General features: G+C 55.6%; 7 protein-coding genes across 7 annotated transcripts; 3 read left to right on the forward strand and 4 right to left on the reverse strand.

Moving 5' to 3' along the window:
- Window positions 1–19: 19 nt before the first annotated feature.
- DNA2 (bifunctional ATP-dependent DNA helicase/ssDNA endodeoxyribonuclease DNA2) lies at window positions 20–4,617 on the reverse strand (the record flags this gene model as incomplete). Its single annotated transcript, XM_076681317.1, has 12 exons — window positions 20–304; window positions 362–559; window positions 629–728; window positions 800–1,059; window positions 1,124–1,262; window positions 1,326–1,447; window positions 1,516–2,242; window positions 2,299–2,504; window positions 2,572–2,951; window positions 3,014–3,287; window positions 3,355–3,773; window positions 4,056–4,617. 12 exons carry the CDS (start codon window positions 4,615–4,617, stop codon window positions 20–22), a joined length of 3,672 nt encoding a protein of 1,223 aa, XP_076531559.1.
- A 260-nt stretch (window positions 4,618–4,877) lies between these two features.
- Window positions 4,878–10,211, forward strand: PDS5 (sister chromatid cohesion factor PDS5; the record flags this gene model as incomplete). The annotated part of the gene is made up of 18 exons (XM_076681318.1): window positions 4,878–5,150; window positions 5,230–6,260; window positions 6,325–6,355; window positions 6,426–6,490; window positions 6,557–6,658; window positions 6,723–6,963; window positions 7,039–7,114; window positions 7,182–7,315; window positions 7,380–7,747; window positions 7,821–7,944; window positions 8,010–8,174; window positions 8,245–8,577; window positions 8,642–8,828; window positions 8,901–9,006; window positions 9,075–9,189; window positions 9,260–9,478; window positions 9,542–9,588; window positions 9,656–10,211. 18 exons carry the CDS (start codon window positions 4,878–4,880, stop codon window positions 10,209–10,211), a joined length of 4,173 nt encoding a protein of 1,390 aa, XP_076531560.1.
- A 52-nt stretch (window positions 10,212–10,263) lies between these two features.
- JCM15063_004305 (uncharacterized protein) lies at window positions 10,264–11,823 on the reverse strand (the record flags this gene model as incomplete). The annotated part of the gene is made up of 3 exons (XM_076681319.1): window positions 10,264–10,353; window positions 10,421–11,752; window positions 11,821–11,823. The coding sequence occupies 3 exons, from the start codon at window positions 11,821–11,823 to the stop codon at window positions 10,264–10,266; spliced, it is 1,425 nt and encodes a 474-aa protein (XP_076531561.1).
- Window positions 11,824–12,257: 434 nt separating this feature from the next.
- Window positions 12,258–14,341, forward strand: JCM15063_004306 (uncharacterized protein; the record flags this gene model as incomplete). The annotated part of the gene is made up of 8 exons (XM_076681320.1): window positions 12,258–12,590; window positions 12,659–12,881; window positions 12,947–13,093; window positions 13,161–13,369; window positions 13,432–13,477; window positions 13,543–13,833; window positions 13,895–14,098; window positions 14,169–14,341. The coding sequence occupies 8 exons, from the start codon at window positions 12,258–12,260 to the stop codon at window positions 14,339–14,341; spliced, it is 1,626 nt and encodes a 541-aa protein (XP_076531562.1).
- A 145-nt stretch (window positions 14,342–14,486) lies between these two features.
- VMA4 (H(+)-transporting V1 sector ATPase subunit E) lies at window positions 14,487–20,939 on the reverse strand (the record flags this gene model as incomplete). Its single annotated transcript, XM_076681321.1, has 19 exons — window positions 14,487–14,574; window positions 14,639–15,044; window positions 15,104–15,217; window positions 15,289–15,417; window positions 15,471–15,589; window positions 15,657–15,763; window positions 15,833–16,402; window positions 16,484–16,684; window positions 16,749–16,892; window positions 16,950–17,058; window positions 17,150–17,301; window positions 17,374–18,975; window positions 19,045–19,334; window positions 19,415–19,574; window positions 20,011–20,149; window positions 20,215–20,372; window positions 20,431–20,587; window positions 20,669–20,832; window positions 20,892–20,939. The coding sequence occupies 19 exons, from the start codon at window positions 20,937–20,939 to the stop codon at window positions 14,487–14,489; spliced, it is 4,857 nt and encodes a 1,618-aa protein (XP_076531563.1).
- Window positions 20,940–21,818: 879 nt separating this feature from the next.
- TRZ1 (tRNase Z) lies at window positions 21,819–25,027 on the forward strand (the record flags this gene model as incomplete). Its single annotated transcript, XM_076681322.1, has 7 exons — window positions 21,819–22,147; window positions 22,209–23,040; window positions 23,102–24,052; window positions 24,115–24,287; window positions 24,354–24,476; window positions 24,547–24,702; window positions 24,763–25,027. The coding sequence occupies 7 exons, from the start codon at window positions 21,819–21,821 to the stop codon at window positions 25,025–25,027; spliced, it is 2,829 nt and encodes a 942-aa protein (XP_076531564.1).
- A 244-nt stretch (window positions 25,028–25,271) lies between these two features.
- JCM15063_004309 (uncharacterized protein) lies at window positions 25,272–26,020 on the reverse strand (the record flags this gene model as incomplete). Its single annotated transcript, XM_076681323.1, has 2 exons — window positions 25,272–25,519; window positions 25,945–26,020. 2 exons carry the CDS (start codon window positions 26,018–26,020, stop codon window positions 25,272–25,274), a joined length of 324 nt encoding a protein of 107 aa, XP_076531565.1.
- Between the last annotated feature and the right edge of the window lie 391 nt (window positions 26,021–26,411).

Raw genomic sequence — 26,411 nt, forward strand, 5'->3', positions numbered from 1 at the left:
ATCAAGATCAGGTCAGGCTCTAAACAAGATGATTCCGAATGTCTTGCAAGAGGCGATTCCGACCGACTGGCGCTTTTGCGATCCCTCCTTTTTGCCGCAACCTTCCGAGCGATGTCTTGACGAGGGATTCCTGCACACTTTCCGGCAGCGCATACGACCACGAGCGAGCATCAATGATGGAGAAGAAGCGTGCGAGCACATCGACGTTCGAGAGGGTCGAGCGGGATCCGATCACGATTAACTTGCTCTTCGCACGCGAGAGACACACGTTGATTCGTCGCCAGTCCTTCAGTAGATCTCCGACCTGCGTGTGACGTCAGCGCCTTGAAGCGGATCCGATGCTATCGCATAAGATGCTTACTTGACCGGCCTCGTTACTCCTGACACACGAAATGATGATGCATTCTTTGTCCCTTCCCTGACTGCGATCCGCCGTCAAGATCTCGACGTCTGGATAGGCCGAAAGCCTGCGCTCGAGCAGGTGAATCTGCTGCCGGTAGAGACTGATGACCCCAATATGCTCTTCAGGAACTCCGCAATCCGAAAGCGTTTCAAGAAGCTGGTTTTCGCGAATGATCAAGGGGTTAGAGCAGTGCTTGGGAATATGTAAAAGGGTCTCATGCCTGACTTTGACCACCAGTCGAGCCTCCGTTTCGTTCTCAATCAAGGAGAGCGTTTTCTTCTCGCGAGCTGAGAGCGCATCGGTATCTACGAAGACGACTTTACGACTGCCGGAGAGCTCAAAATCCAGTATCAGTTTCTCTCAGATCAGACAGTCAGATCGAGCCACTAGGCGCACCTCGGATCTATGATTTCGCGGAGCCATGACTCGGCCTGCTCCAGTGCGTGAGGTTGCGGTAGCTGTAATTCCTTCTTGGCGATTTCGACGCTGCCCACTTTGAGTTGCCCATCGTAGACGAGCTCGTTGCTCAAGACCATGATATCTTCATTCATGCGGTATTGCTGAGTCAGGTTCGCCACCGCTTCCGGGTGTGCATCGGAAAGGCGCTTGAACAGGCTGACGTCCAGGCCTCCTTGGCGAGCCTCGTAATTACGAACCTGTCGGCATGGAACCGTGTCAACGTTATCTCCATCTGTATCACGAGTCGACTTGAGCGCGGACCAGAGGAGGGAGTTGGTTGTGATCGCCGACGAGAACAAATTTGTCGGCAAAGCGTAGGGGTCCGAGGCACGTCGGTAGCGTGATCTGAGATGCCTCGTCGACGATACACACGTCGAATCGTCTCTTGTGAAAGAGGGGTCTGGACATGGTCGAATCATGTGTCAGCGATCGTCACGATCTCGAGAAGGACATCACGGCCTACTCGTTTGTCCCGAGCGCCGTCGTCGCGACGACTTTGGGGCGGATGAGTTTGTGATCGAGGTCGGCAAGTGAGCCGGCGTAGTCTTCAGGAGATAGGGTGAAACGATGCAGGCTCGGAAGAATCTGTCGCAGGTAGCAGAAGAGAGATGAAGCTCGCCCTGGCGGCGCCTCCAGATGTCATTGTTACTCACCTTGTCGCGATTACCGAGGCGGAGGATATCCACACCAGCTTCCTGGATCTTGAGCAAGATGTTATCGACGGCCGAGTGAGTATAGCTCGTAAGCAAGACGGTGAGGTTCGACGTGACAAGAATTTTGATGAGTTCTGCAATAATGGTCGTCTTGCCGGTGCCTGGCATCCCGAGAATAAGAGCGTAATCGCGGGCTGCCAGAACCTTGTGAAGTGCCAATTGTTGATCCGAATTGAGATGCTTCGGGATCAAGCGCGACCGAACGGGTATATCGAACCGGGGCGGTTCAAGGTCAACGACAAGCCGACGGCGTCGCTCGTCTCCACCGTTCACGAAAAGCTGCAGCAGATTGTCCCGAATGCGCCCCAAGCCTGCGGCGAGCTCGTCTTTGTCGATTCGGAAAAGAGGATCTGCTCCTATTGCTGTTCGAACCTGAGGATAGTCGGACAAGGAATGGTCGACCCCAACGACGATATCTTCGTGACTGAGCGAGAGAATGAAGCCTCTGGCGAGAGCTAGTATCGGTGGATCCTCGAGAGAGATGACGATGGGGTCATTTGGCGACATGGTTCCACCGAATGACATCGACGTGCGCTGTGAGGAGGTCGAGAAAGGTGGCTCGGAGGTGACCGCACTGCGACGAAGCCGATAGACATGGCGATGGATCTTATCAGTTTGCTGTTTGGGACGAACGAAACTTGCGTCCACGACCATTCCTGCCAGACATCTATTGCATGATAACTCAGTCAATTTATCAGGTTAGTCGTAGCGAGGTAGACTTGCCGGCCGTGCTCCTCTCTCTCGGTGGAAGACATGGTCCAGATCTCTTTCTTGAACTTGACCATCTCTCGCTCTTCCATGCGAATGAGCGTCTCCCATTTCGCGAAGAATTGGCAATGTGCCTCAGTCAGGTGATCCGTCTTTTCCTGGTACAGGACCTGCATAGGGTTTTCGGGATCTTCGGAGACGAGATCCTCTCTTTCGAGAGACTGCCGCAATGAAGGAGAGCGAGTCAATTCTTGTCGAGCTTCGCGATGTGACGGAACAAGCTCTGACCCTGCGGAAAACCATGCACGCATCTGACACGTAGCAATTCTGACATGATCGCTCATCGTCGATCGGAGGCGGCAGAAGCGGCTCGGAGCCGGGGTCCAACGGCTGGCTGGAGGTCAGCGCTGGATCGTTCGGCGTGCCAAACTGCGCCCAAAGGTCCTCCTCTTCAGCGTCATCGACAGCTTGACCACGACCGGTGTCGGACGAGGCATCAGGCGCTTGGTGATTCCAGAGATGGGGCGAGATTTCGGTCCTGCGATGGAGGATGGCGGCAAAGCGATTTCGAGCGTGAATGAGGCCCCGAATCTCGTTACGGGCCGCTTGAACCCGGTACACCTCGTCCGTTTGAGCATAGTACAGCAAGCCCGAGTCGATATTCTCGTCTGTAGTACTCGACAACAATCAGCATAAATAACAAGCGGATCAAGGAGAGCCAGTGGCGTACTGTAACGATCACTCATGAGGAGCGTGTAGAGCATAGTCTGTGCGCGGTGCTCCATACCGGCATTGGCTCGACCGGTTTTGATTTCGAAAGGGAGTGTGCCTTTGTGGGTGAATCCAATCGGATCACAAACCGTTCCAGCGAGAGAGACATCAATCTTGCCTTTGAGTCCATATCGAGGCGACCAGATATCCTCCTCGACGACGAGTGCCTTGTCAACCGCGAGGCGAGAGCGAGCCGCATCGGCGACACGAGAGTCGACAAGAACGGCGTCCGCCTGAGTCGTGTGAGTCAGCTTGTCAGAACTTCTCTCGCAGCAGCGAAAACGCAGGATGATTGCGCACTCGTGGTTTCGGGTTCATGAAACGCTTGGCAAACGCCGCAAAATTCTGGCTTCTTTCGAGAATCTGTTCCTTTGCTGCGTCCGGCGATAGGTCCATCGACCAGAGAGTGCCGCCCGACTCTGCGACGATAGCAGCTACGGCCGCTGACCGAAAGTCGTCGTCCCAGCGATCCTCGAGCAGCGATCTCTGCATGAGCTCGTGTAACATGTTGCCGTACACGAGACTAGGGCTGGGTCTGGCGGATGATCGAATGATCTCTTGTAGCAGCGCTTTGCGGGTGCAATGCGAAGAATCTGCTACTTTGGTGGACGAGACGAGAATGTCTGGATGGACAATGAGGATTCCGGCAGACCGGTCGACTGTCCAGGTTGTGTCTCCAGATGTCGTTTTGTAGTCCCCGATGAGATGAATGATATCGCCTACGTTCTCCTTCAACGTCAGTATAGCGGCAGTACGCTGTCAAAACAAGAGGAGTTTGCGAACCTGCTTCGACCTCGGATTCAATCCAGTCATCAGACAAAACGACTTGCCGATTTCCATCAAAGCATTCACCCGATACAACAAGAGTCTGGAGCCGAAGTCGTCGATCAGCAAGCAGTCGGTCAGAAGAGGAGGCCAAGGATACCTTGTTTCGACATGGCACTTCGGTCACATCGTGCACGGTGCATCGGATATACGACTTGCTGAGGAAAGCGACTGACTGCAGCTCAACAAAGGCTTCAGGGTCGGCAGGGATCGCAAACAGGCGGATGCACGAGAGAGACTCGCCTGAGTTGGCGCCGCGTCGCTTTCCTCGTCAGCATCCCAGTCGATTCCTTCAGTCAGAGCCGCGAGATCGTGCGGGTGATCTAGTACAGCACTCTTGGAGCGAGGATCAGGCTGCAGTGCTCTGTTCTCCTTGTCTGCAATAGTGAGTCGACTAGTCTTGGCTGACTCGCTTGCCGAGGTAGATGTCGATGTCCGGGTCTCGCACAAGTCTGTGCTGAGCTGTGCGTCCCGAGGTCGGACTGGATCGGAGGCTGCGACCCGCTTGCTCCGGTGCTCAAGCTTGCTGCTCGCAGCGTCCGAAAGTCGCCGCTTGCTTGCTTTGTCCGAGTCCGAAGATGGGGATGACCTACGACGCGACTGCTGGACTGACGAGGGCGGCCGTGCTGGGCTGGAAGGTTGCGGTGCCGAAGATGAAGGGAGAAATGAGAGAGCCGTCGAGTCGAGGTCCGCGAACAGGTCGTTCATGAAGGCGTCTTCGACCTCGATTGCGGGCATCTCGCAAGCCTGACAATCTGTGATTCGCAGAGGCGAAGCTGTAAGATGACAGAATCAGAGGCGAGAGCGAGCGATTATACGTCGAGTGATTCGACGCGCCTCGACGCGTCACTGCTACCTTCATCTGCACCGAAACCATACACCTCCGCCTCTCGCAGCCAAACTTCGACGAATACCGCTACCAGACAACTGTCAACTGCGTTGTCCCCTGCGTGCGCGCCTCGATCGACCCGTCCATCGCGCCGGCGACCGGTGCAGCAATGACCTCTCAGGCGCTCCAGTTCAAGCAGCCTCTCCGGTCCTCGTCCAACAGCGAACTCGCAAAGCGGTTGCGCACTCTCCACGAGGAGCTGCGCGACTTTGATCAGGAGTTGGTCGACGCATCGTCCCTCGACCGAGTTGCGAAAGAACTCATTCATCCCTCCCTCCTCCTGCACAAGGACAAGGGCGTGAAAGCATTCGCCGGAGCGTGCCTGGTCGATATTTTGAGGCTGTACGCCCCAGAGGCGCCCTACACTCAGGTCGAGCTCCAGGTGAGTGTCCATCCGTCCGTTCGCCTCTGCGCGTCTGTCCGGCTCATCTGATCTCCTATGCACGCTACTCTGTCGGCAGGGTCTGTTCGAGTTCCTCGTTCGCCAGTTCAAGAAGGTCGGAGATCCAAAAGACCCGCACCAATCCGAGTACTACTATATCGTCGACTCGCTCGCAACTGTCAAATCCATCGTGCTCGTCTGCGACCTCGAGTCGGGATCGGACAAGCTCGTCGAACAGATCTTTCGCGAGTGCTTCGACGCGATCTCTTCCGTCTCGCCCAAGAATGTCGAGATCGCCCTCTCCGATATCCTCCTGTCGATCATCGAGGAGCTGCCCTCGTTGCCCCCGCCGGTAACCGAGGCCCTGTTGTCTCACTTCCAGCCGCACACGATCACAGCTCGACCTGCCGCCTTTCGGCTCGCGGTCGAAGTATGCAGAGGTGCGAGCGACAAGCTTCAGCGCTATGTTTCGCAATACTTTGCCGAGGTCATCCAGGATGCAGTCGAGGGCAAAAACGATTCGGACGTTGATTCGGATGAAGACGAAGTCGACGACGACTCTGACGACGAAGACCACCGCCCGGCCTCGCGACGCAAGAGGAACGGCAAGGCGAAAGGCAAAGCGGCGAAAGGCGTAGCAGGATCTGACACCGCCGATCTGCCGCCCGCGCTGGTCTCTGCTCACGGCCTCATCAGATCGCTCAATCGCCATGCCCCGTCGCTCCTATTGAACGTCATTCCCCTCTTGTCGTCCGAATTGACCTCGACGACGTCACCAAAGTACCGCCGGCTCGCGACGACATGCCTCGGAGCGATGTTCGCGGACAAGCACGGCGCTGGCGATCTCGCAGCGAGCTTCCCCTCGGTATGGAAAGAATGGACCAAGCGCACGGCTGACGTGCATCCAACGGTGAGAATCGCGGTGGCAGGGTGCTTGAGAAAGATCTGGACCGAGCACGCCGAACTGAGCACGGATATCGAAGGTGTGTCTGGTCGCGCTCATGCTGGGGCAGAAACCCGAAGGGAGGTGCTGATCCCGCGTGCAACCTTCGCTAGCGATCCTACGAAAGCTGCTCACGGACTCCGACGAGAAAGTTCGACTCGCGGCCTGTGAGACCTTTGACGAAATCGATTACGAGACAGCTTGCCACCATGTCTCCACGCCCATGCTCAGGAGCGTCGGCGAAAGAACAGTCGATCGCAAGGTATGCTCTTTCGGCCACGCGCTTCTTTGCGTCGTGTTTGTGACACTTAGATTGCTGCTGGCCGGAACAGGACAAGGTGCGCCAAATCGCCTATCGAACGTTGGGCAGACTATTCAACCTCGCCTACACCGAACTGTCCGTGTTTTTCCCTTGTCAATAGAGGGTCAAGGTGTCCTGAACGGCGCATTTCTCACTGTGCAGCGATAGCCGGGATGATCATGTCGTACAGCATTTCGGCTGGATTCCCGGTGTTCTGCTCGACGGCCTCGCGTATGGTGATACGGCAGTGCAGACTGGAACGAAGTACTTTAGATCCCGAATATCTCAGTGTGATCCTGCTTGCTAATACGCTGCTTGCCACTCGCAGCTCGTTTCAGTCGCACCTCGTCAGCCGAACATTCGCCGAGTACATCCTGCCTTTGCCCAATAGCGAAACCTTCTCGGACGAGGACATTCCTGCCTGGGTCGACCGCTTCCTGACTGTGGAACAGCTCCTGGATGACGCGACGAGCTCTCAACGCCGAGCTCTTCTAAATCTCACCAGACTGACGGAAGGAAGGAACGGGAGCGTATGGGAAGCTTACGTACAAGCATGTGAAGCAAACAACGTAAATAACCATGCACCTTGACTCCCGAATGCTCGAGAAAGATCGCTGATTACCTCACCTAACCTCATTCTACAGTCTGGAATCATCGACGATAAAGATAAGGAAGCCGGTATCAAAGAGTTCCTGGCTCGGACGATCAAGGCCATCGCGAGTGAGCTTGCCACAATCCGGCGCACTCGTGCACGAATCGCTTACCACTCCCCTCGTCTACTATACAGGCAGAATGCCTGACCCAACAAAAGCGACGGAAGATCTCAGAACATTCGCGAAACAGAACGTTGGTCAACTCTACCGCGAGCTCAAAATTATGCTCGACCCACAAACCGATCTCAAGGCCTTTCTCAAGAACGAGGTGTGTTGGCGCACTGTCTTGCTAGCTGTCCTGGCTCACCCTGGTTCGAATCCTTTCGTTACAGAGAGACTTCATGCGCCGTGTCGAGAAGATGAGCGGCTCAGTAGCGTCAACCTTTTCGGCTTTCATCGCCCTTTCGTGCTATACATTCGTCAATCGCTCGTCCATTCCTCAATTACTCAAACGCCTCGTATCTGCTTCTCCTGATCCTCAAGCTCAGGCAGCCGCACATGGCGCCCGACGGACCTTGGCGTACATTGCCAAAACACGACCCGTACTGTTCAAGGCACATGTTGCCGAGCTCAGCAAGCTGGTCACTTCGCACAGCAACGATAGCAAGCAGCCCGATGAACTCGCAGAACAGGCTGTTGGGTCCGGCTTACAGGCGCTCGCCAAGTTGAAGCTCGTTGAAAAGTCGTTTGTCCTCGATTCGTGCGTTCCTAACGGTGATCCCCAGGTAGATAAGTTGACATCTGACGCAAAATCTCATATCCTCAACATACAGCAAACTCGCAAAACGGGCGGCTAAAATGGCGAACGAGACGAAAAACGCTGAGATCGCGAAATACGCTGCCATGCTTGTCGCGCTGGACGACACGAGAGGAGCGAGCGCTGACGAGTTGGTTGAGGTAAGATGCATTCAGGTTTGTCAAGCCTAGTCTTCCATGAATTAATGAACGGGCTCTCTATTCAGTCTCTCGCGAATGCACTACCTGAAGATGCGCCAGACGACCTAGTTCCACACTTGGCTGCTCTTGCAAAGCTTGCTAAGTACGGACACGATAGCTTCGAGCACAGGAGCGAGCAAGTGACGGTACAATGCCTCGAGATTCTCCGAAGAGACACCCGTTCGACCGAGGTACGCTGTCCTTATCGCGTCGACAGTCCGTTACTTCGCTCGCTATACTGATTCACCGCCCTCCAAACAGACTCCGCGGGAAGCGGAATCGACGTGGGTCGAAGACGCTGAGCTTCACCCCCTGACCTCAGCCCGGCTGCTCGCGCTCAAAGTGCTCACGAACCGATGTGTCCCTTTTGCTCGAACTCCTTCATCGAGCACGGTGGCAACACCGGTCTTTGGACTGTTGTGGAAGCTTGTTGGAATCGGCCGCGACGGAAGTGAAGGCGAGGATGATTCGGCGGTCTCCTCGCGGCTCAGGCTCGCTGCGAGTACAAGCATACTCAAGCTCCTTACTACCAAGGATCCGGCTTTCGTCAAAATTGTCGTCAAAAATTTCACCGCATTGACCAGGACGACCCAGGTATGTTGCTGTGGTCTTGTTGTTGAGCCTGTACTGATTATGCCTCGTGCTCCCTTCTGCGCAGGACATGTGCTTTGAAGTGCGCGATGGCTATGTTCGGAAATTGCTTCAATATTTACGCAACAACCAGATCCATCCCGCGATTGTTCCGTATTTCCACCTGTCACTCTTCCTCATCGCACACGATCCAGAGGAAGAAATCAAGCAGCAGGTGATCAAGTTCGCTAAGTCGAGAAGCAGGAGACCCGATCGTTCGTTTGGCCTGAATCCTTGTCTCGACTATGCTCGGTGGACCTTCCATGCTTACCCGAATTTTTGTTCAGGTCAAACCATGTGGGAACTTCCCTTCGTTCGATTATTCTCTCTCCTTGCGCGCCATCCCGATTGCGAAGGAATTCACGCGGTCGATGAATATCGGATGATGAGCAAGTGCGTGGCGCATTGATGTCGACCTCCTGACAAGCACATAGTTGATCACTCGTCCGTGATACAAACAGGTATTTCGAACTATACCTCGAATGTCTCGCGACAAGCGAGAACATCTCACTGCTATATCACCTGGCGCAACTTGTCAAAAGCGCGCGCGATTCCACCTCGTCTGCTTTCGACCAAGTCAGCCTGAACAAATGATTTACTCCTCAAGTCGAGCAGGGTGCTGATCAAATTGTCGCCTTGCGCGCAGAACCTTTACACCTTGTCCGAACTCGCACAACACTTGATCAAGACGTTTGCTGAGCGCCACAACTGGCCGCTCACGACATTGCCGAAGAGCAAAAACGCGATCAAGCTACCTGCAGATGCCTTCAAAGTGATCACGGATCCCGCAGAACTGCAGAGAATTAGCCGAACCGTCTATCTCCCCGAGGCAGCTACGAAAGAGCTCGATGTGAAGGAGAAGAAGGTAGATCTCAGTCAGGTCCCGGTCTCTCAAAGCGGACAGGTCTGAATATTTGCCCTAACACAGGTATCCGTCCCTCGAAAGAGAAAGGCTGCCACGCAGACCAAGCAAGGGTGTGTTGCGATCTCGCTCTCTCCTGTTTTCAGAGGATTGCTCACCTCCCTGTTGGTCTCGCAATAGCCCGAAAAAGACGAAACGAGCAACGAAAGCCGCCAGGGTCAAAAAGCATGATTGGGACTCGAGTGACTCGGGCGATGCTGAGGATTCGTCCGATTCTGAGGAGGAAGATGATGCGCCAGGTCAAGCAGAAACACGGGCGCCCAAGAACTCGACGGCCAGATCCAAGCAAACGAATTCGGCTACACTGACCCGGAACGGTCTGCGGTCGGAGAAGGGAAGGAAGAGCATGAAAGAGCAAGACGACGAAGAGGAGCATGAGTCCGGATCAGAGGCAGAGCCACATGAGGGCTCAGATGCTCACATGAGCGTCGACGAGACCGAAGAGACGCAGGCGACAACGAAAACAAGACCAAAGACGAAGGCAACGGTGCGGACTAAGAATCAGGGGAAAATGAAGGGTGCGGGTAGTGCAGACGCAGCTGCGCAGGCGAAATCTCCCGCCGTTCGTCGCGCACTCCGGGGCTTGGCTCAGCCTCGGCCGATCGCGAACAAGGCGGATCTGGAGCTAGTCAGCGACCTCGATGAATCCGAACCTGACGAGGATGATGAGGAATGATCACTGGCACGGTAGTATCTCAAGCTGTAGTTAAGCTGTACACTCTGTAGTATCATATTCGCGTTTCAGCGAGAATTTGTGAAAAACTCTCCAGATCTACCAAGCCAGTCTTGTTGCCCGCAACCTCGAGCATCTCCAAAAGCTGTCGACAGTCAAAGCTTCGTCAGATCTGTGCGTACCACCTGAGACGAGAGAACCAGTGAACGTGCGTCTTGGTCTGTGAACTTCTCCTTGAGCACCCGGCACGCTCGCTGGAGCTCAGCCAGTCCAATGACACGACTTTCCGGGGGCAGGTCGAGTTGCGGACTCGCGTCGAAGAACAGCTCAAACGAGTCCATGGCGGCTGCAGGGTCGCCTTTGCGTTTTCTGGAAGTCGATGATCTGGGAGGTTTCTTCCTCTTCTTACGAGACTCTTCCTCGTTGTCTCCAGCAGAAAACGACGCATCAGAACTCTCGGAGCCGCTTGCAAGGTGATCGTCGAGGAAGTCTGATTCATCGGCTCGGTCGGTTGCTTTCGCCTGTCCGGCAGAGTCGTCTGCAGACTCCCGAGTGGGATTCGCTCGTGTCGAGCGTCGAGTTGCCCTCGTAGTCGGGCGACTCGTCCGACTTGGTCCTTTTGTCTCGTTGTCGTCCTGTTTCCCGGCGCCGTACGCATCGCTGCCGAGATCGTCGTTGTTGGCGTCACTGATGTCCTGATCGAAATCCACGTCGTCATTGTTGTCGTCTTCATCATCATCTTCAAGCAGTATCTCGAGCGCTTCTTTGAAGCGTTCTCTCCGGATGCTTTTCCCGCCCTCGACATCCTCGTCATCGCTCGCCACCTCTTCGAACATCTCTATCACCTCTCTCGTAGAGCTTCGAGGTATCCGTAGGTGACGGAGAGCGGCGGGCACCCTCGCGATGGGGATTCGACGGGGCCGTGGGGGCGTAGGCAGGGAAACGGACTCGAGGTCGAAAGAAGGGAGCGGAGGCAGGAACCCTCTGCCAGTTGGGACGGTGGAGAGAGGCGGGTTGTAGACATTCGAGTGGGACAGAGCTCCGTCGTCGGTAGGTGGGAAAAAGCCGCCCGAGGGAGGAGCGAGGACCGGGTCTTCGTCATGAGAGAATGTGGGCTCGGGCAAGAATCCTCCTCCGCCGGGATTGAAAGTGAACGAATAGCCTGGATCGTCCTCCATGGGCAAGAAACCTCCGGCATAGCTCAATGCTGGTTCTTCGTTTGCTTGCCTGACGGGCTCGTTCTCTTCACTGGCAGCTTGCAGTGTGTTGGTCTCGGCGAAAAAGCCTCCAGCTGGAGTCTGCGCTTGTCGAAATTGCTCATCTGGTGGAGGGTGCGCTGATTCCGGTCCTGGTGCCATCGTTGCATCCTCTTCATCGTCGGGTACAATCGCCCTCGCTAGGCCTCTTCGATTCCGTCTGCGCCGCGTATCATCCAGATCATAGGTGTTGTCATGGATGTTGTCGCCCGACGCGAGTGAGTAGCCGACTGCTTGATCGAAGGCCGCGTCGATCCTGTCCGCGACCGGGACGGCGGGGCGACGAGTCTATGAGCGAGAATGCGGGTAAGCTGGCATGTTCTCGGGGTGGGCGAGCTCTGGTCACGATGAATCACCATGCTGGCCGAAATCTCGAACCCGCTTCGACCGAGCGGATTGGAGGAATTGGCGATTCGAAGAGCGCAGCGCACTCGGTCGCGGCAGGCAGACGCGAGATCGACTGCGGGACTGTGCAGCTGCGGATGGACGTTAAACGGGGTACATGTATTTGTCGCCGCCGAATTTAGCTCCGAAAGCGGTGACGATATCGATATCGCTTGATCATCGCCCTCTTTCAGTAGATCTCGGGCGCTCCTCCGCTCTCTTCCCTACGAGCTTCTGCATTCACTTCTCGCGTGAGTGTCTAGTGTCCGCTGGCGACGCGAGAGCGTGCTGAGACTGACTTGCCCCTTGCCATCGCTCAACCCGCAACCGGATCACCACCCCACCTCGGCTCGGCGACGAACGTCTGCCAGCACAGCAACTCTTCCATTGAACTCATCCTCGTCCCACCATGTCGCTAGCACTCCACGTCAACCCAGACCGCGTGATCGCTGAATCCAGGGAACATGCCAAGAAGACGGGCAAGAGCTCGGTGCACGATCTCATGGGCAGGCAGAACCCCTCGCACACCGCGACCCACGACGGCACGGAACCCCTTCCGAAGTACTCGTTCCCATCCCACGGCAGACCCGCGCAAGAAGCGTACGAGATCGTCAACACCGAGCTCAGTCTCGACGGCAACCCGTTGCTCAACCTTGCCTCGTTCGTCCACACTTCGATGGAGGACCACGGCACGAGAATCATGATCGAGAACATGAGCAAGAACCTGATCGATTCAGATGAGGTGAGCACATCGCGGCGCATCCCATTCGTACTAGGTTCCTCAGCGCGCTCACATCCGTGCCTCGAAAGTATCCCGCCACGACGCTCTTGCACGCCCGTTGCGTCTCGATGCTTGCAAAGCTCTGGCATGCCGACGACCAGGGCGAACAAGCGACCGGAACTGCAACGACCGGCAGTTCGGAAGCCATCGCCCTCGGTGGCTTGGCCATGAAGAAGAGGTGGCAAGCAAAGATGAAGGCTGCCGGCAAGAGCATCCACGAACCGGGGCCCAACATCGTGATGGGAGCCAACGGTGAGCAGCGAAATCGCGAGACTGTTCGTGCACGGATCGCGACTGACTCGCCATCGAGAGACTAGCGCAAGTCGCGTTGGAAAAGTTCGCCAGGTACTTTGACGTCGAAGCGAGAATGGTGCCCGTCGACAAATCCACAAACTACTGTATGGACCCGAAGCGAGCCATCGAGATGGTCGACGAAAACACCATCGGTGTCTTCGTAATTTTAGGTAAAAATCCCTGCCTATCGACTCGATATGGATGTTATATGCTTATCTCCGAACCCCTTTGCAATAGGCTCAACCTACACGGGTCATTACGAGAATGTGCAAGAAATGTCGGACCTCCTCGACGAATACGAAGCGAAAACCGGGATCTCCGTGCCGATTCACGTCGACGGCGCGAGTGGCGCTCTCTATGCCCCGTTCGCCACCCCTTCGCTCGTATGGGACTTCCGCATCAAGCGCGTTGTATCCATCAACACCAGCGGCCACAAGTGGGGAAAGGTAATGCTTCCCGTATCATCAAAGTCGTAGTGACAGGATTGACACGGTATATCGCTTCCTAGGCTTATGTCGGTGTTGGATGGGTCATCTTCCGCGACAAGGAACACTGTAAGTGTCCTTCCGTTAAGCGACTGCGGGGATTTGCTCACAGTCATGCTCTTCCATGTCACTAGTGCCCAAGGAGCTTGTGTTCGAACTGCACTACTTGGGTAGTGTCGAGTACAGCTACTCTATCAACTTTAGTCGCCCCGCTGCTCCCATCTTGGCGCAGTACTTCAACTTCCTATACCTCGGATTCGACGGCTACCGAAAAATCTCGTTGCACGACGCCAAGAATGCTCGACTGCTCGCTCGCGCTCTCGAGAACAGCAAGTACTACACCATCGTCTCGGATATCCACAAGGCCAAGAACGACAGTCTGGTCGAGAAAGCGAAGCAGTCGATCAGCCGTGTCGACGACATTGGTATGTTTGCCAGAATAACACTTGAGCATTTCATCGTGCTGAATCTTCCTTGCTTCAAAAGAACACTACGTCCCCTCGCTTCCCGTCGTCGCCTTCATGTTCTCGGACGAGTTCAAGAAGGAATACCCTTCAGTCAAACAATCGGCAATTCAACATGGGCTCAGGCAATTCAACTGGATCGTGCCCAACTACGAGCTGCCTCCCAACGCCCAGGATGAGGAAGTTCTGCGAGTTGTCATCCGGGAGAAATTCAACGAAGACATGGGTCCGTGTTCTCGGATGTTATCCTCCTCCTTCTTGAATAACCTACTTACGCGTTATGATTCGCCCTCCAGTCGAGCGTCTCGTCGTCGACATTATCAATGTTACTGAGGGATTAATGAAGGATGCAAAGCAGCAGTCTGGTTCGGAGAAGACCGAGGAGAAGAAGGTTCACAAAGACTCGGAGCGACGCGCAGCCAACCATGGAGAGGGGGTCAGACCCACTGGACACGACTCTGTGTGCTAGACACACGATAGTCGAGACATAAAACCAAAGGCTTGACAAGTAGTTTTCTCCCAATAAAGTGCCAACCAATAGTAATTCAGTACCGTACAAATCGTGTTCGTTTCCTTTCACTCTGTCGCTTCCTCGATTGGCTCGTGCCCGCCGATCAATCGAGCATCTTGCCCAGAATGCTCTTCAAGGTCCGAGCCAAATCACCTGTCTCTTTCACGCGATACGCCTTGCCGGGCAGCGATCTGATCAAAAGCCGCGTGAGCACTGCGAAGTGTACATGGATAGAGGCGTGCTTCAGTGACTTACTTAGCGAGCCATTCGCATTCACCCCCGTCCCCGATCGCGACCAGAGCAGCCGTTACCTTGTTCTGGTTCCGCTCGAGTGACCGACGAAGATCTTCCGCAGTGATGCTGTAGCGGTCAAAATTGGCATCGGAGAGTGCGATCACGAAGTAATCGTCCGCTTCCAACTTAGCGAGCTCGTCAATTGCGGTATCGATAGCTTCGAGAGTGTGGTCCCCCGGCCAGCAATACTGCGGAATCAGCGCGGCCTTGGCAAGCACTTTGTATATGGCACCCGCGTCCGAAGGCAGCGGATCATCGACAACGAGAGGAATGCTTGCTTCTTCGCCCGAATGGGCATATAGCTCGATTTTGTATTTTTGCTTCCCCGAAGGCGAAAGTCGACTGAAGGCTTCGAGGATCATGACGACTTGACCCAGACTAGTATTCAGCATGACAACCCGTCAAAAATGGAGTGATAGAACTCACGTGCTTCGAGTGAGCGCGCGAGCCTCCCGTCAATCTGATTGCGGTACATGGAGGCGGAGAGATCAAAGACAAACCGAATCCGCTTCGGCTTGAGTTGCGGTTGACCAAAGTCAGCTGGAACAAGGGGTCACAATGGCTTTGATCAGGACAACCTTTGTACGATCGAGACGTGAGAAAGGACTGACGCTTCTCTGATCCTCTGCGTTTGTACACAGTCGATTCGCCAGTCAGTCCCTCGGTGATTCTGCTCTCATCGAGGTCTCCGTCGCTTTGCCTCTTCAGCCAGATTCGCTCCTCCTCTTTAGCTCGCAGATCTGCAGATAGCGAGTTCAGGCGCTATGCTGAGCAAGAAAGCAGAATCACTTACTCTCGAGGAAGCTGACAAGGGACTGAATATGAGCAGATACTGCGTCGTGATAGCGCGAATATGATGAAGCTTGCGCGGATGACATATCAATTTCAGCAAGCTTCTGCGCGAGTTCCGTCCTGAAGTGCCCAATTATCGGACTCTGTCAGTGCACATCGGAAGTAGATCACATCCAGAAAGACTTGCCTTGCCATTTCGCGAGCACGGTCACTGATTTCGTCCGGAACCTGGGCCTTCAATTGGTCCGAAATCTGTCTAACGGTGTGACCTTTAAATAGTCTTTTGTAGCCACCCTGAAGCGCCATTCGACTCGTCAGCTCTAGCTCGAAGATGCATTCGACGGAACAAACGGAAACGCGCACCCTTCCGCCGAGACCTGCAGTATCTCGCCCTCCTGTCCCGCCTGCCCAAGTATTTCCTCCAGAGTGTTCCTTATCGTCCTCTTTGCCATGTTTTGGCTCGTCAAGCTCGGTGGATCCAGTCGGCTCAAACTTGATGATCTCGGCGCTTTTCACTCTCTCTTCTGCGGAACTGCCTTCAGCGCCGCGTACCGCGTCGATTCCGACTCGACGAACACCAAGATTGTACTGTCGTAGAGCGTTGTACAGGGCATCGAGTGTGGCGGGAGAGTGAACATCGAAGTCGAACACATTTCTGAGGGCAGCTTCGAGGGGGTCGTCAAACTGCTGTATGTGGCGGACGAGCGCGAGGAGTTCCCGCAGCGAGAAGGGATAGGTGATGTTGCCCTTGTCGAATTCGATCCGCAGCGCTTGGAACGCTTGAGTCAGGCCAAGTATGAGGTCGCGCGAAAGATCCGGTGCAAGGGCCTCGAGTACAGCGATTTCGGAATCGAGATCTGGATTGGGTACGGCGTAGGAGGAGAAGTTGTCGCCGAGTACTTGCAGAAACGCGTTACCAAGAAATGGGAAACCCTGGTCGGGCGGAAATGGAAGAAGAGTCAGTTGCCTGCAGCGGTTCTCGCCCTACGAGCTACGATGTTTAGGACAACTCACAGGCCGATTTGCCAATAGAACGAGGCGGAAATTCGGATGAATAGCGATATCTCCGGGCTGGAACGCGACGTGCAGCTCGGAAGGCCTGACACTTGCGCCGCTTGGGAGCGAGAGCTCTCCTCGAGAGGCGAGACTCGCAATCGCGGCTACGACATTTGGACTCGCTTTGTCGGTTTCATCAATAACGAGCACCCGACCGAGCTACATGCGATATTCCTGTCAGTATTCAGCCTTTTTTTGAAAGACTTCGCAAACCGCCACTCACACGTATCGCTCGAATCAACGGTGTCTCAAGGTATCGCAGCACACCCTTCTCGAGCGCGACGGACTGCAGTAGTGACTGCGTGGTTGTATCACGACTGAGCTGAACGTATTCTCGCCCTCGTCCCAGGAGTTGCAGGAGTCGGTCCTAGTTGAGAGCACGATCAGTGTGCTTCGAAACACCTGTGTGAGCGAAACGACTGACAATGATCTTGTTCTTCCCGACTCCTTGGTTTCCCAGAAGGAGGATGTGTTGGCGCTCGAGCTCGAGATCTACCGCAATATCGCGCATCAAAACTGTCTGCGTTTGATTGCTGTTTGCGTCGAACGGGGTACTGTCAGTCAGTGCCGATACGTCACGCTGGTAATAGGACGCAGGAAGCGCTCTGTCAGAAGCAGTCTTACTCCAGGTAAGTCGTCATGTGCGGAACATGTGACATATTGTCTGGATCGTCTGTCGGGCAAAACAGCGGAATACCGTATCGAGTTTCCTCGCCCTCTAGAGATCGTGAGATGAATTCGAGGGATTTGCCGTTCACAATAGCTGGAGGGTGTATCTGCGGGATCACAAATGTAGCCGCAGGTGAGATCGAAAGACAGCTCGAAAGAGGCGCAACGAAACAACACACCCTCAGAGGTGCAGGAGTCAGTCCGGCTTCGGCCAAGTGCGCGTCAACCTGTTCCCGCTCTGTGATGGGAAGAAACGCAACCAGCAACGTTCTTTCGAGCATTGCCCGGAGATTCTCTGCTGGAAAGCGTGCGAGCCTCTGGGCGATTCTGACGAGACTTGCCGTTCCTAATCGCCTCGACTTGTTTCCGGGAGAGGCAGTCATCGTTCGATACGCGAACGCGAAAGCCTCGATGGAGGAGACGAGGTGGGGAGGACATCCTGTCATCATGAGCAAGTCGTGCTCTTCGCTTGGCGGCATGGGGATTGAAGTAAGGGCAGCGAGGTTTGAAGCCAGGTCTTCCGTCACCCAGTCGGTCGTAGGCGTTGTTTTCGAAGAGGTGGCGATAATACGGAACGAAGGATGAATCTTCTCAAAGATCGGTGAGCCTCTTCGATCCTTCTGCACGATCAGGCGTTTCCCATCCCAAAGCTCGCCCTGTCGGTCGGAGAAGAGTCGCGAGAGTGAATTCAAAGTAGCCCCGATCGTGTCAGCCGCTTCCAGCCAGATGAGCTTGCCCTCCTTCATGCCTTGGACGAGCGTACTAGCTGACCAGGTGGTAACGCCTCCGCTACCCCCGACCTCCCGCCTCATCCAGAGCTCGCGACCCCCGATCTCTTTGTACAAATGTACAACATCGAGGCAGTATCCCAGCGACGAGGCGAAAGTTGAGATCAGGTGAGAGGTCGAGGACGATGCAGCTTGCATTACGCTGCTCGCGGGAATGAGAGCGATGTCGAGACACAGCGAATGGAGTTGCATCATCGAAGTGAGAAGGTGTAGGAAGCGAGGGGTGACCTTCAGTTCTTCGGTTGAAACAGGTGGCCACAGCTTGAACGGGTATGGGCCGCAGGGTACAACCGTTTCGGCCTGAGCGCCGATTTTCGTGAACGTGAGCCTGGCGGTTGTCTCTGTGGAACGTTCAATCGACTCCAGGTGCCACCCGAAGATACCGCTGCCGTCATGGCCGAGTCGGTCCGCTTCGAATTCATCGTATCCTTCTGCCCAGCTACCGAGTCCGCACTGCTCAAGGCAAGCTTGCAGCACGCGTCTTGCGGGCTTCGAGATGTAAGCCAGGCCTGGATGTACCATTCTGAGGAGAGAAGCTGAGTGGGCAGGGTCTAGGTGAGCTGGGTGTTGCGAGAGAGGGAAGAGCGAAAGGAACCGAGCGAGTTTTGCTAGGGATGTTTGTGGGAAGAGCGGAAGCTCAGAGTCTCCGGCAGGTATACCCGAGACCATTTTCGCCCGCATCTCGCGCTGCACTTGTAGGGTCAAGACGGCTTCGCCGAGCTTTTCGATTGCCATTCTTTCCGGCTCGCCGAGATTTCCCAGCTCCTGTTGCGCGAGCACTTTGTTGGCGAGGACCGGATCAAGATATCGACATTGGAAGCGCGATCGAAAAGGTGGGTCGATCGGAAGCCCTGGATAGGGTGGAACAGGCAGGCCGATTGCAATTACTCGGAAGCGAGGATGACAAGCGACGAAGTTTGTCGTATTTTCGCCATTCGCAACTAGCTGATCGTACTTCGCTTGAGAGACGATGTGCGTGCCGTCTTCGAGATTCTGCGTTGAGCAGGGTGCGAACGGGTCAGAACTGACGTTCAGCGCGTGCTTTATCGGACGCGAACTTGCCATTTCTCGATTCTCCAGCAGATTGTTCAGGGTGGGCAAAATGCCTCTCTCACAACGCTCGATCCCCTCGAGAATCAAGGCTTTGCCGGCTTTTGCTGCCCTCACAACCGCCGAATCAACAAATTCGAGTGTGCCGCCGGGTCGGATTTCCCGGGTTTGCTTCAAGTCTCCTTCGCCAATGTCTCGATGGAGTGAGACATACTCGAACGGGACATTGACCAGCGAAAGGAACGTGAGGGCGAGACGTCGCGGGAAAGGTCCAGGAGACGAGACGAGGTATACGTCTTGGCCTGCACATGGTGGCGCGAGATCAGAGCAGTCAGTGCAATGTCTGCAATGGTACACAGCCCGTGCAAGCAGAGTGGCTCACCCAGATACCACTTCTTGAAGAACCATTCAATCTCGATTGCGATGGCCGGGGATCTCCAATCCAGCAGCAGCTCGTCGGACGGGAGTCTCGGATCATCCGTCTCGTACACTTCCAATCGCTTGTCGGACACGGTCAGGTGGCCGAGGAGGCGAGGCTGACTCTGTGGAGAAGGCGGTATCTGCGGTGTCAAACTCCTTGAAATCGCCTCAAGTCGTTCATCAGGCGCCATGACGAGCTTTCGTTCAGAAGCGCAGCGCAAATTCACGTCGAACGAGCGTATCCTTCGTGCAGCGGCGCGACGACAAGGTAGGTAGGCTGCGATTAATCCTGAGGTATGTGGTCCGGCTATTCGGGTTCTCTGGTAGCCGGCATTCGAAACACCGCATTTGAGAAGCGTAGCAGCAATTGACACACATAGGCAACGAAAGACACAAGGGAATGGAACAGATAGAAACGTAAGGCGAGCACTGAAAGACGACATGTAGGCAGGATGCATGCGAGCGAGTTAGATCACGAATAGAACTATGAGAGGCGAACGCAACGAGGTCAGTGACGCTCATCGTCTAGCGATTCCCAAAAAGGGGTGAAGCACTCACCCGCCTGTTCTCGTTCTTGCCGAACAAGGACTCGCGGATTTCGGGGAGCATGCGTTCCTCGAGAAGACGTAATCGCTCGTCGAGGGTGTTGTTGACCACGATGCGAGAACCGTAGCCCTTGAGCAGAACGCCTCCATTCCTGTGCAACGAGCAGTCTCGGTCGTATCGCAGAGTACCTTAGCACGAGTCGGGCACGCCACTTACGATTTGTCCCCGAGCTGATCGTCCGTCTCGATCTTGACCTTGAACCCAACGCTTTCCTCGAACTCTTTCGCGGCGCTCTCCGCGGCCTTCTTGAGGAGTTCCTGATCCCGGGGGCGCCCCGAGACCTGGATGTCCTTCTCCATGATGGTGTACAGGGCCTAGCTTGCTGCAATCCATCAGGTCCCGCGCTCATGCACAAGGAACGAGGGGACTCGCCTGCAGAATCAGATCCTTGAGCAAAGCTCCGTACTTGGCTTTGTCCTTGGTGGTTTCTCCGATTCTCGATTTTGCCTCGTCGAACACGTGCTCGAGAAGCTCCTCACGCTTCTCGAGCAGCTGCAACCTCGCCTTGTTGTTCTGGTTCGAGATCGCGCTGAACGATGCGAGCCAAGGTCAGCTCAAGGCCACGACCAGTCGGAGCTCGGTCGGGTCAGGTCGCGAGTCGGACACTCACATCTTCCTCTCGATCTCGGCTTGCTTCTTTCGCCTCTCGAGGTTGGCGTCAATGTTGCTGCTCTCCTGTCGCACGATCTTTCCCTTCTCGATGGCGAATTCTTCGTCTGCCTTGACCTTGATCTCGCGTGCTTTCTCCAGAGCTTCTTGCTTGATGAACGCCGTCTATTGCCTACGCGTCAGTGCACTGGGCGGTGATTCATCCGTAAGGGAGAAGCAGTTACCATCTTCCTCATCTCGCTGACAACTTCATCGTCGGTAAGGCCGGGCATCTGCGAGCAGACGGAAGAGTGCGAATCAGTCAGGCGGGGTCTTGCATGACCGGGTTCGACTTGTCAAGGGGAGCCAGCGTCACTGCGCGCGTAGCCCTCGTAAGGCGATGAGCGATTGCGACGCGGAGCGTCTGTCAGCGTAGAGTACGAGTCCGACAAGTTTGCCAGTGTCCGGTGCGCGACGTCCGAGACAGGCGGGTGGGGACGGGGCCAAATGGGGGATGACGAAGAGATTGCGATCGTGCCAAGTCTCCGCGTCTGGCTAGCAGAAGCGTGCCGGACGGCACTGGGACTGCATAGCGTTTCGTATACGGGACGTACGCTGCAAGAAGACTTTGAGCGGGAGGTGAGATCTGGAAACGACCCGTGACTGATGATCCGCTGCATCTCCAAGTTCCGAACGACAGTTCCCTCGGCACCTCGCTCGTTCACCCGCGATCCCGCTCCAGCTCGCCATAAAGCGCAGGAGTTCTCGCGTTCGCATCTGCTGCGACACAATCTGCCATTCGGGCAGCTCGACCGCGACCGCGACTTTTCGACCAACTTTCGCCAACCGGTTCTCCGGCTCAGCGGACGGTGTACAGCTCTGCCCGAACAGGCTGTGAACGGCGAGCTCAAGGTCTGCAACCAGCATAGCAGCTGCAGGAACGCACGTTGAGCTGTTGTTCAACTTGGCGAACGAAAAGTTTCCTGATCCTCCGCCAGGACCGCTCACCCCGACGCTTGCCGGAAGTTTGTACCTCCGTAGCTCGCGTCCTCGCACCGAGCCGCAATACAACCGTGACGCGCTTCCTCTCAGCCTCATTGGGGCAGCTGCGTCCGCGACGGTCCTTCACCCGCCCACAACTCCGCGCCTTTCACCTCTCGGCTGTTCGAGCCATGTCGGCCGTGCCCCCACCGTCCAGCGGCAACAGGTTCCACGTGTCGGTCCTGTCGACCTACTCGTCGGACTCGACCCCTTCCCTGCTTGTCACGTTTCAGAACCAACGCTACCTTTTCAACACGCCCGAGGCAATCTCGCGCATCGCCCTCCAGTCGAAAGTCGGCTTGCGCAAAGTTGGCAACGTGTTCCTCGGGTCAATTGACGAGAGCATCGGTTTGCCCGGGTTCATCCTGAGTTCCGTCGAAGCGGGCAACAACAAGATCGAGATTGTCGGGCCCGTTGGTGTGGATCACTTTCTCGCTTCGTGCAGATTCTTCACGAGACGGTGAGCCAATTGTAAACCGTTGTCAATCACGAGACTTGCAGCTGATGCATCCCGCTCGCAGCGAAAAATTGTCGCTCAAAGTGTCGTCCCCGTCTCGACTCGCCACTCAGGAGCCGGGTTCCGTCATGCTGCCACCACCAATTCTTTCGGACGAGAACCTCAATGTCTATGCCTTCGCGATCCGGTCATCGGCGCCGCTTACGACTCGCAACGGTCACGACTCTACGTCAGCTCCGACTTTGAAACGGAAACGCTCCCGGTCGGGCTCTCCTCGTCGGTCGAGATCGCCGTCTCCGGTGCCCGGGCTGTCCACGAATGCAGGATCCGCTGCCTTCGACCCAACATCGCCTTCGTTCCAGCCTTCGCGACTCGAGGGCGCTCAGGCCGACCGGTGGCGAGGAATGGTCATTCGCGACATGTTTCGAGGCAACGCTTTTGAGCCATCCGACCCTCAAGCTTGCACAGCTGGCGCTACCGCAGAGCGCAAAGAACGCAAGGGCCACTCACCAGCGTACCTTCCGCAACCGCTGCCTCCGTTCTCGGGCGGTCAGGAGGCTATTTGCTACCTGGCTGTAGGCCCGCAGCAGCAAGGTCGCTTCCTGCCGGCAGAAGCCATCAAGCGCGGCATCAAAGAGGGCAAGAACTTTGCAAGGTTGAAAAATGGCGAGCGAGTTTGGGTACCGACCGCCTCGGCAGCAGACGCCGCTCAGAGCGTGATCGAACCTACGCATTTGGAGGAGAATCGGAAGAAGGAGAGTAGGAAGGAGCGCACGATCCGGCTTCAGGAGGAGAAGAAACGACAGCAAGCTTTCGAGGCCAGCATCATCGACGGCGAGGGAGAGGGATACTGGGTCACTCCGGAAGAGTGTATGGGTCCAGGCCAAAATGCTTCGGTATGTCGCATGGCGTCGATTCGGATCACAGGACCTCGTTGATTCTCCGATCATCGCACAGGCTTTCCTTGTCTTGAACATCCCCTCTCCCGCATACCTGTCCTCACTCGAGATGCAGATGTCTCCTGCGCTTCTCGATCAAGCTCAGCTTGGAGGCTCGACAGAGCTTTGTACGGTCTTCTACCTTGTCGGCCGCGGCGTTGTGTCCGACGCTCGTTTCCAACGATATCTCCAAACCCTGAAATCATCACTCGCCCCGGAAGTATCACATCTGATCACTTCCGCAGACCATGTCGACAATGGGAAAGACGAAATCACTTTCGGTCCCGCTGCTTTGCTCAATCTGCGGCTCTCAAAGCTTGACAGCGAAGTCTTCCCCATCCCGAAATACACCTTCACGGAACAGTTCGACGGTTCGAAGACCTTGGGAGTCTCGACTCTGATGGCTAATTCGCACTTTGCTTCATCCGACTCTCTGTCGCAAACGGCTTCTGCGCCTGTGGGTGGCGAAATCCGCTCTTTCAATTTCGCAATCCCTTCAGCCGCAGCAGACATGGAAGCAAGTCGCTTGAAAGGGGCGGAGAAAACGGACGAGGTACAAGCGCGAGGCAAATCGGCGTGGGAGAGTTACTTGAGCATGGTGCGGCCGATACAGAAAGTCGTACATGACGAGTACGAATCACGTGCACGCGCTGTAGTAGATCAGGATTCTAGGGAAGCGCTCGAAAGCAGGTTGAAGGTCACGCCACTGGGAACGGGCAGTGCCATTCCTTCGAAATATCGCAACGTCAGCTCGACCTTGATCCATCTCCCAACAGATGTGCATGGAGGGTCCGACAACGAGGAGTACATTTTTCTCGATGCCGGCGAGGGCACGTGGGGACAATTGGCAAGGCGCTTCGGGCGCAAAGCGGCGGAAGACGTGATCGCGCGTACAAAAATGATATTCATCAGCCATATGCATCAGGATCATCACGCTGGTTTAAGCACGCTCCTCAAGAAGCGAGCTCAGGTGAGCTGTGCAAGCCAGTTTCAACCTGTTTGGCACTAGCTGACGCTCGTAATTTTCGGAAGCTTGACCCTCCGCCCTTGCATCCTCTGACGATCGTAGCACCTTCCAATGCGCGAATCTACGTGTATGAGCAACACCAATTATTCGATCTCGGCCTGGACTCGAAAAGTGATGTTCGCTTCATTGACAACCATCATCTCGAGCCTGGCAAGAGTCCTTTGGGAAACAGCCGGGGGTAGGTCCGAAGTTCATCGTTATGACGACCGCTTGCGCAGTGCTCTGATATGTCGTGAGCCAACAGAGAACGGGCCTACACGGAGGTCCTCAAAATCCTTGGTCTCGAGACTATCGTGGCCGTTCCTGTACTGCATCGTTGTCGAGCATGGGGTGCAGTCATCACGCATAAGAGCGGCTGGCGGATTGTGTGAGCGGTTCTTTCCGGTGGCCAGTGACGGCCGTGTACATGCGCTGATCGATCCTGTCCCCGCCTGCAGCTTTTCTGGCGATACCATGCCTTGCGAGGATCTCGTTCTGCACGGTCAAGATGCATCCGTGCTGGTGCATGAGGCGACTATCGAAGACGGTCTACCTCTTGTTGCACAAGCGAAAGGTCACAGTACCTTTGCTCAGGCTATAGACGTCGCTACCCGGTATGTCGCTTTGGGAGGACATTGCACGGTGATTTCGCTGACGACTGTCCCTGTTCCAAGCATGCGTGCTCGGCATCTGCTATTGACGCATTTCTCGGCGCGCTACCCCAAGCTCCCGCCTGTGTCATCGCAGCATGAGACTTTGGATTCGCGTGGCCCGGTCATCGCGACGGCTTTCGATCTGATGACGCTTCAGCTTTCCGACTTCTGGAAGATGGAACGTTATAGAGAAGCATTGGATTGCCTCCTCGGATGGGATGAGCCTGATCAAAGTAAAGAAGCTACCGTATGCGCTCAGCAGGCAGGAATCGAGGCGGCTCAGTAGCGCAGGGTGACACTTTGCAACCTCCTCTACCGCTTAATATCACCGAGACGGCGGATGCGCTCCTCACTCTCTTCGAACAATGTCCGTCGTCTCTGACAATCGCGCACTTCTCTCGCCTACTTCTGGTGCTGAGTCTTTGCATGAATGAGAGAGACTATTAGCGTTGACCTGGGGTCGGTAGGCTGCAGATGGTTTACCTCATACGCCCTGCGGATCCATGCCTATTCCATGCGCACGCCGCAGATCAGCGACCGTTGTTCGAGGTCTCGATCGTGGGCTGCGCGTCGAGCGCCCGCTTTGAGGGGAGCGCGTTGAGGATCTCGCGGAGTGTCGAGTCCTCCGACAACGGCGCAAGCGCGCGAGATGCTGCCGGGACCTTCTTCCAGATTTCCAGCGTTGCCAGCTGTGCAGAGTGGAAAGCTTCTATCCACAAGTGGGCGAGCTCCCGAGTGACCTGTATGCCTACGTCACGGTTGAATGTTTGGCTAGGACCTGCGTAAGACCGAGAAGCGAAGTTGTCGGGTTTTGCGAGAGCTTCCCTGTTGCCGAATCGCGGGATCGCGTTGCCTAGAAGGTATGATACCTTTACAGGCGAGAGTGGAAAGATTGGGATATCGGCCCAGGTACAGAAGCTCGAATAGCGACTAGAGAGTGGTTGTGCACGAAAATTGTCCGAGCACGTCCGACCATGTCAGCAACCGTGACCCGACTCTGGGAGGTCGACTGCGTGTGATACTAACTTAAGAGCGAGACACATCCTCGACTGTTGATCCCCCGCAGGCAGACGATCGATCATGTCCTGTACGCGGTTGAGCGAGTTCTCTTGTAGAGAGTAATCTAGGCAACGACGAGGCGAGCGGGCAGAATGAGACTGCCTCAGCGCCGGGGTGTGACCGCGGGTAGGAAGTACCGCTTACTGTTGGTTGCCTCCTTGACGGCCAATTCGAATTCGCGCTCCTGGTTCAAGAGCAGGGCCTTAAGGTATTCGTGCATATGAGCGTTGTCGGAATGGCTGCGTCTCTCTGGATACATTGCTTAGTCGGAGCGTTATCAGCATGTAGACGAGCGTCAAGCGCTAACTGCGAGAAGAACTCGCCGAGTTCCGGATTGGCCCTTGCTCCACGGCGATCAATGGCGCTTCGGCTGGCCTTGCTTCTGTGCCAAACTGTCTCCGTTTCTCCTGAGCGCCGTCCGGAGCCGTCACGATCGTCTTCGTCTTCAGAGTTGTCCGTCAGAGACGTGAGCGACGAATCGTCCAGGAATCGTTCGCCTGGAGACTGTCGGGCATGACGTTGACGCGCCACGCCTAGCTCGCTGGTGCGGTCCAAGCGGGTGTGCGCCTGTTGATCGAGCTGCATGGCCGCCGCTCGTGGCAAGCTCGAAG

Source organism: Sporobolomyces koalae (assembly GCF_050403365.1).
Source record: "Sporobolomyces koalae JCM15063 DNA, S_koalae_JCM15063T_v1_ctg64, whole genome shotgun sequence".
Classification (NCBI taxonomy): Eukaryota; Fungi; Basidiomycota; class Microbotryomycetes; order Sporidiobolales; family Sporidiobolaceae; genus Sporobolomyces; species Sporobolomyces koalae.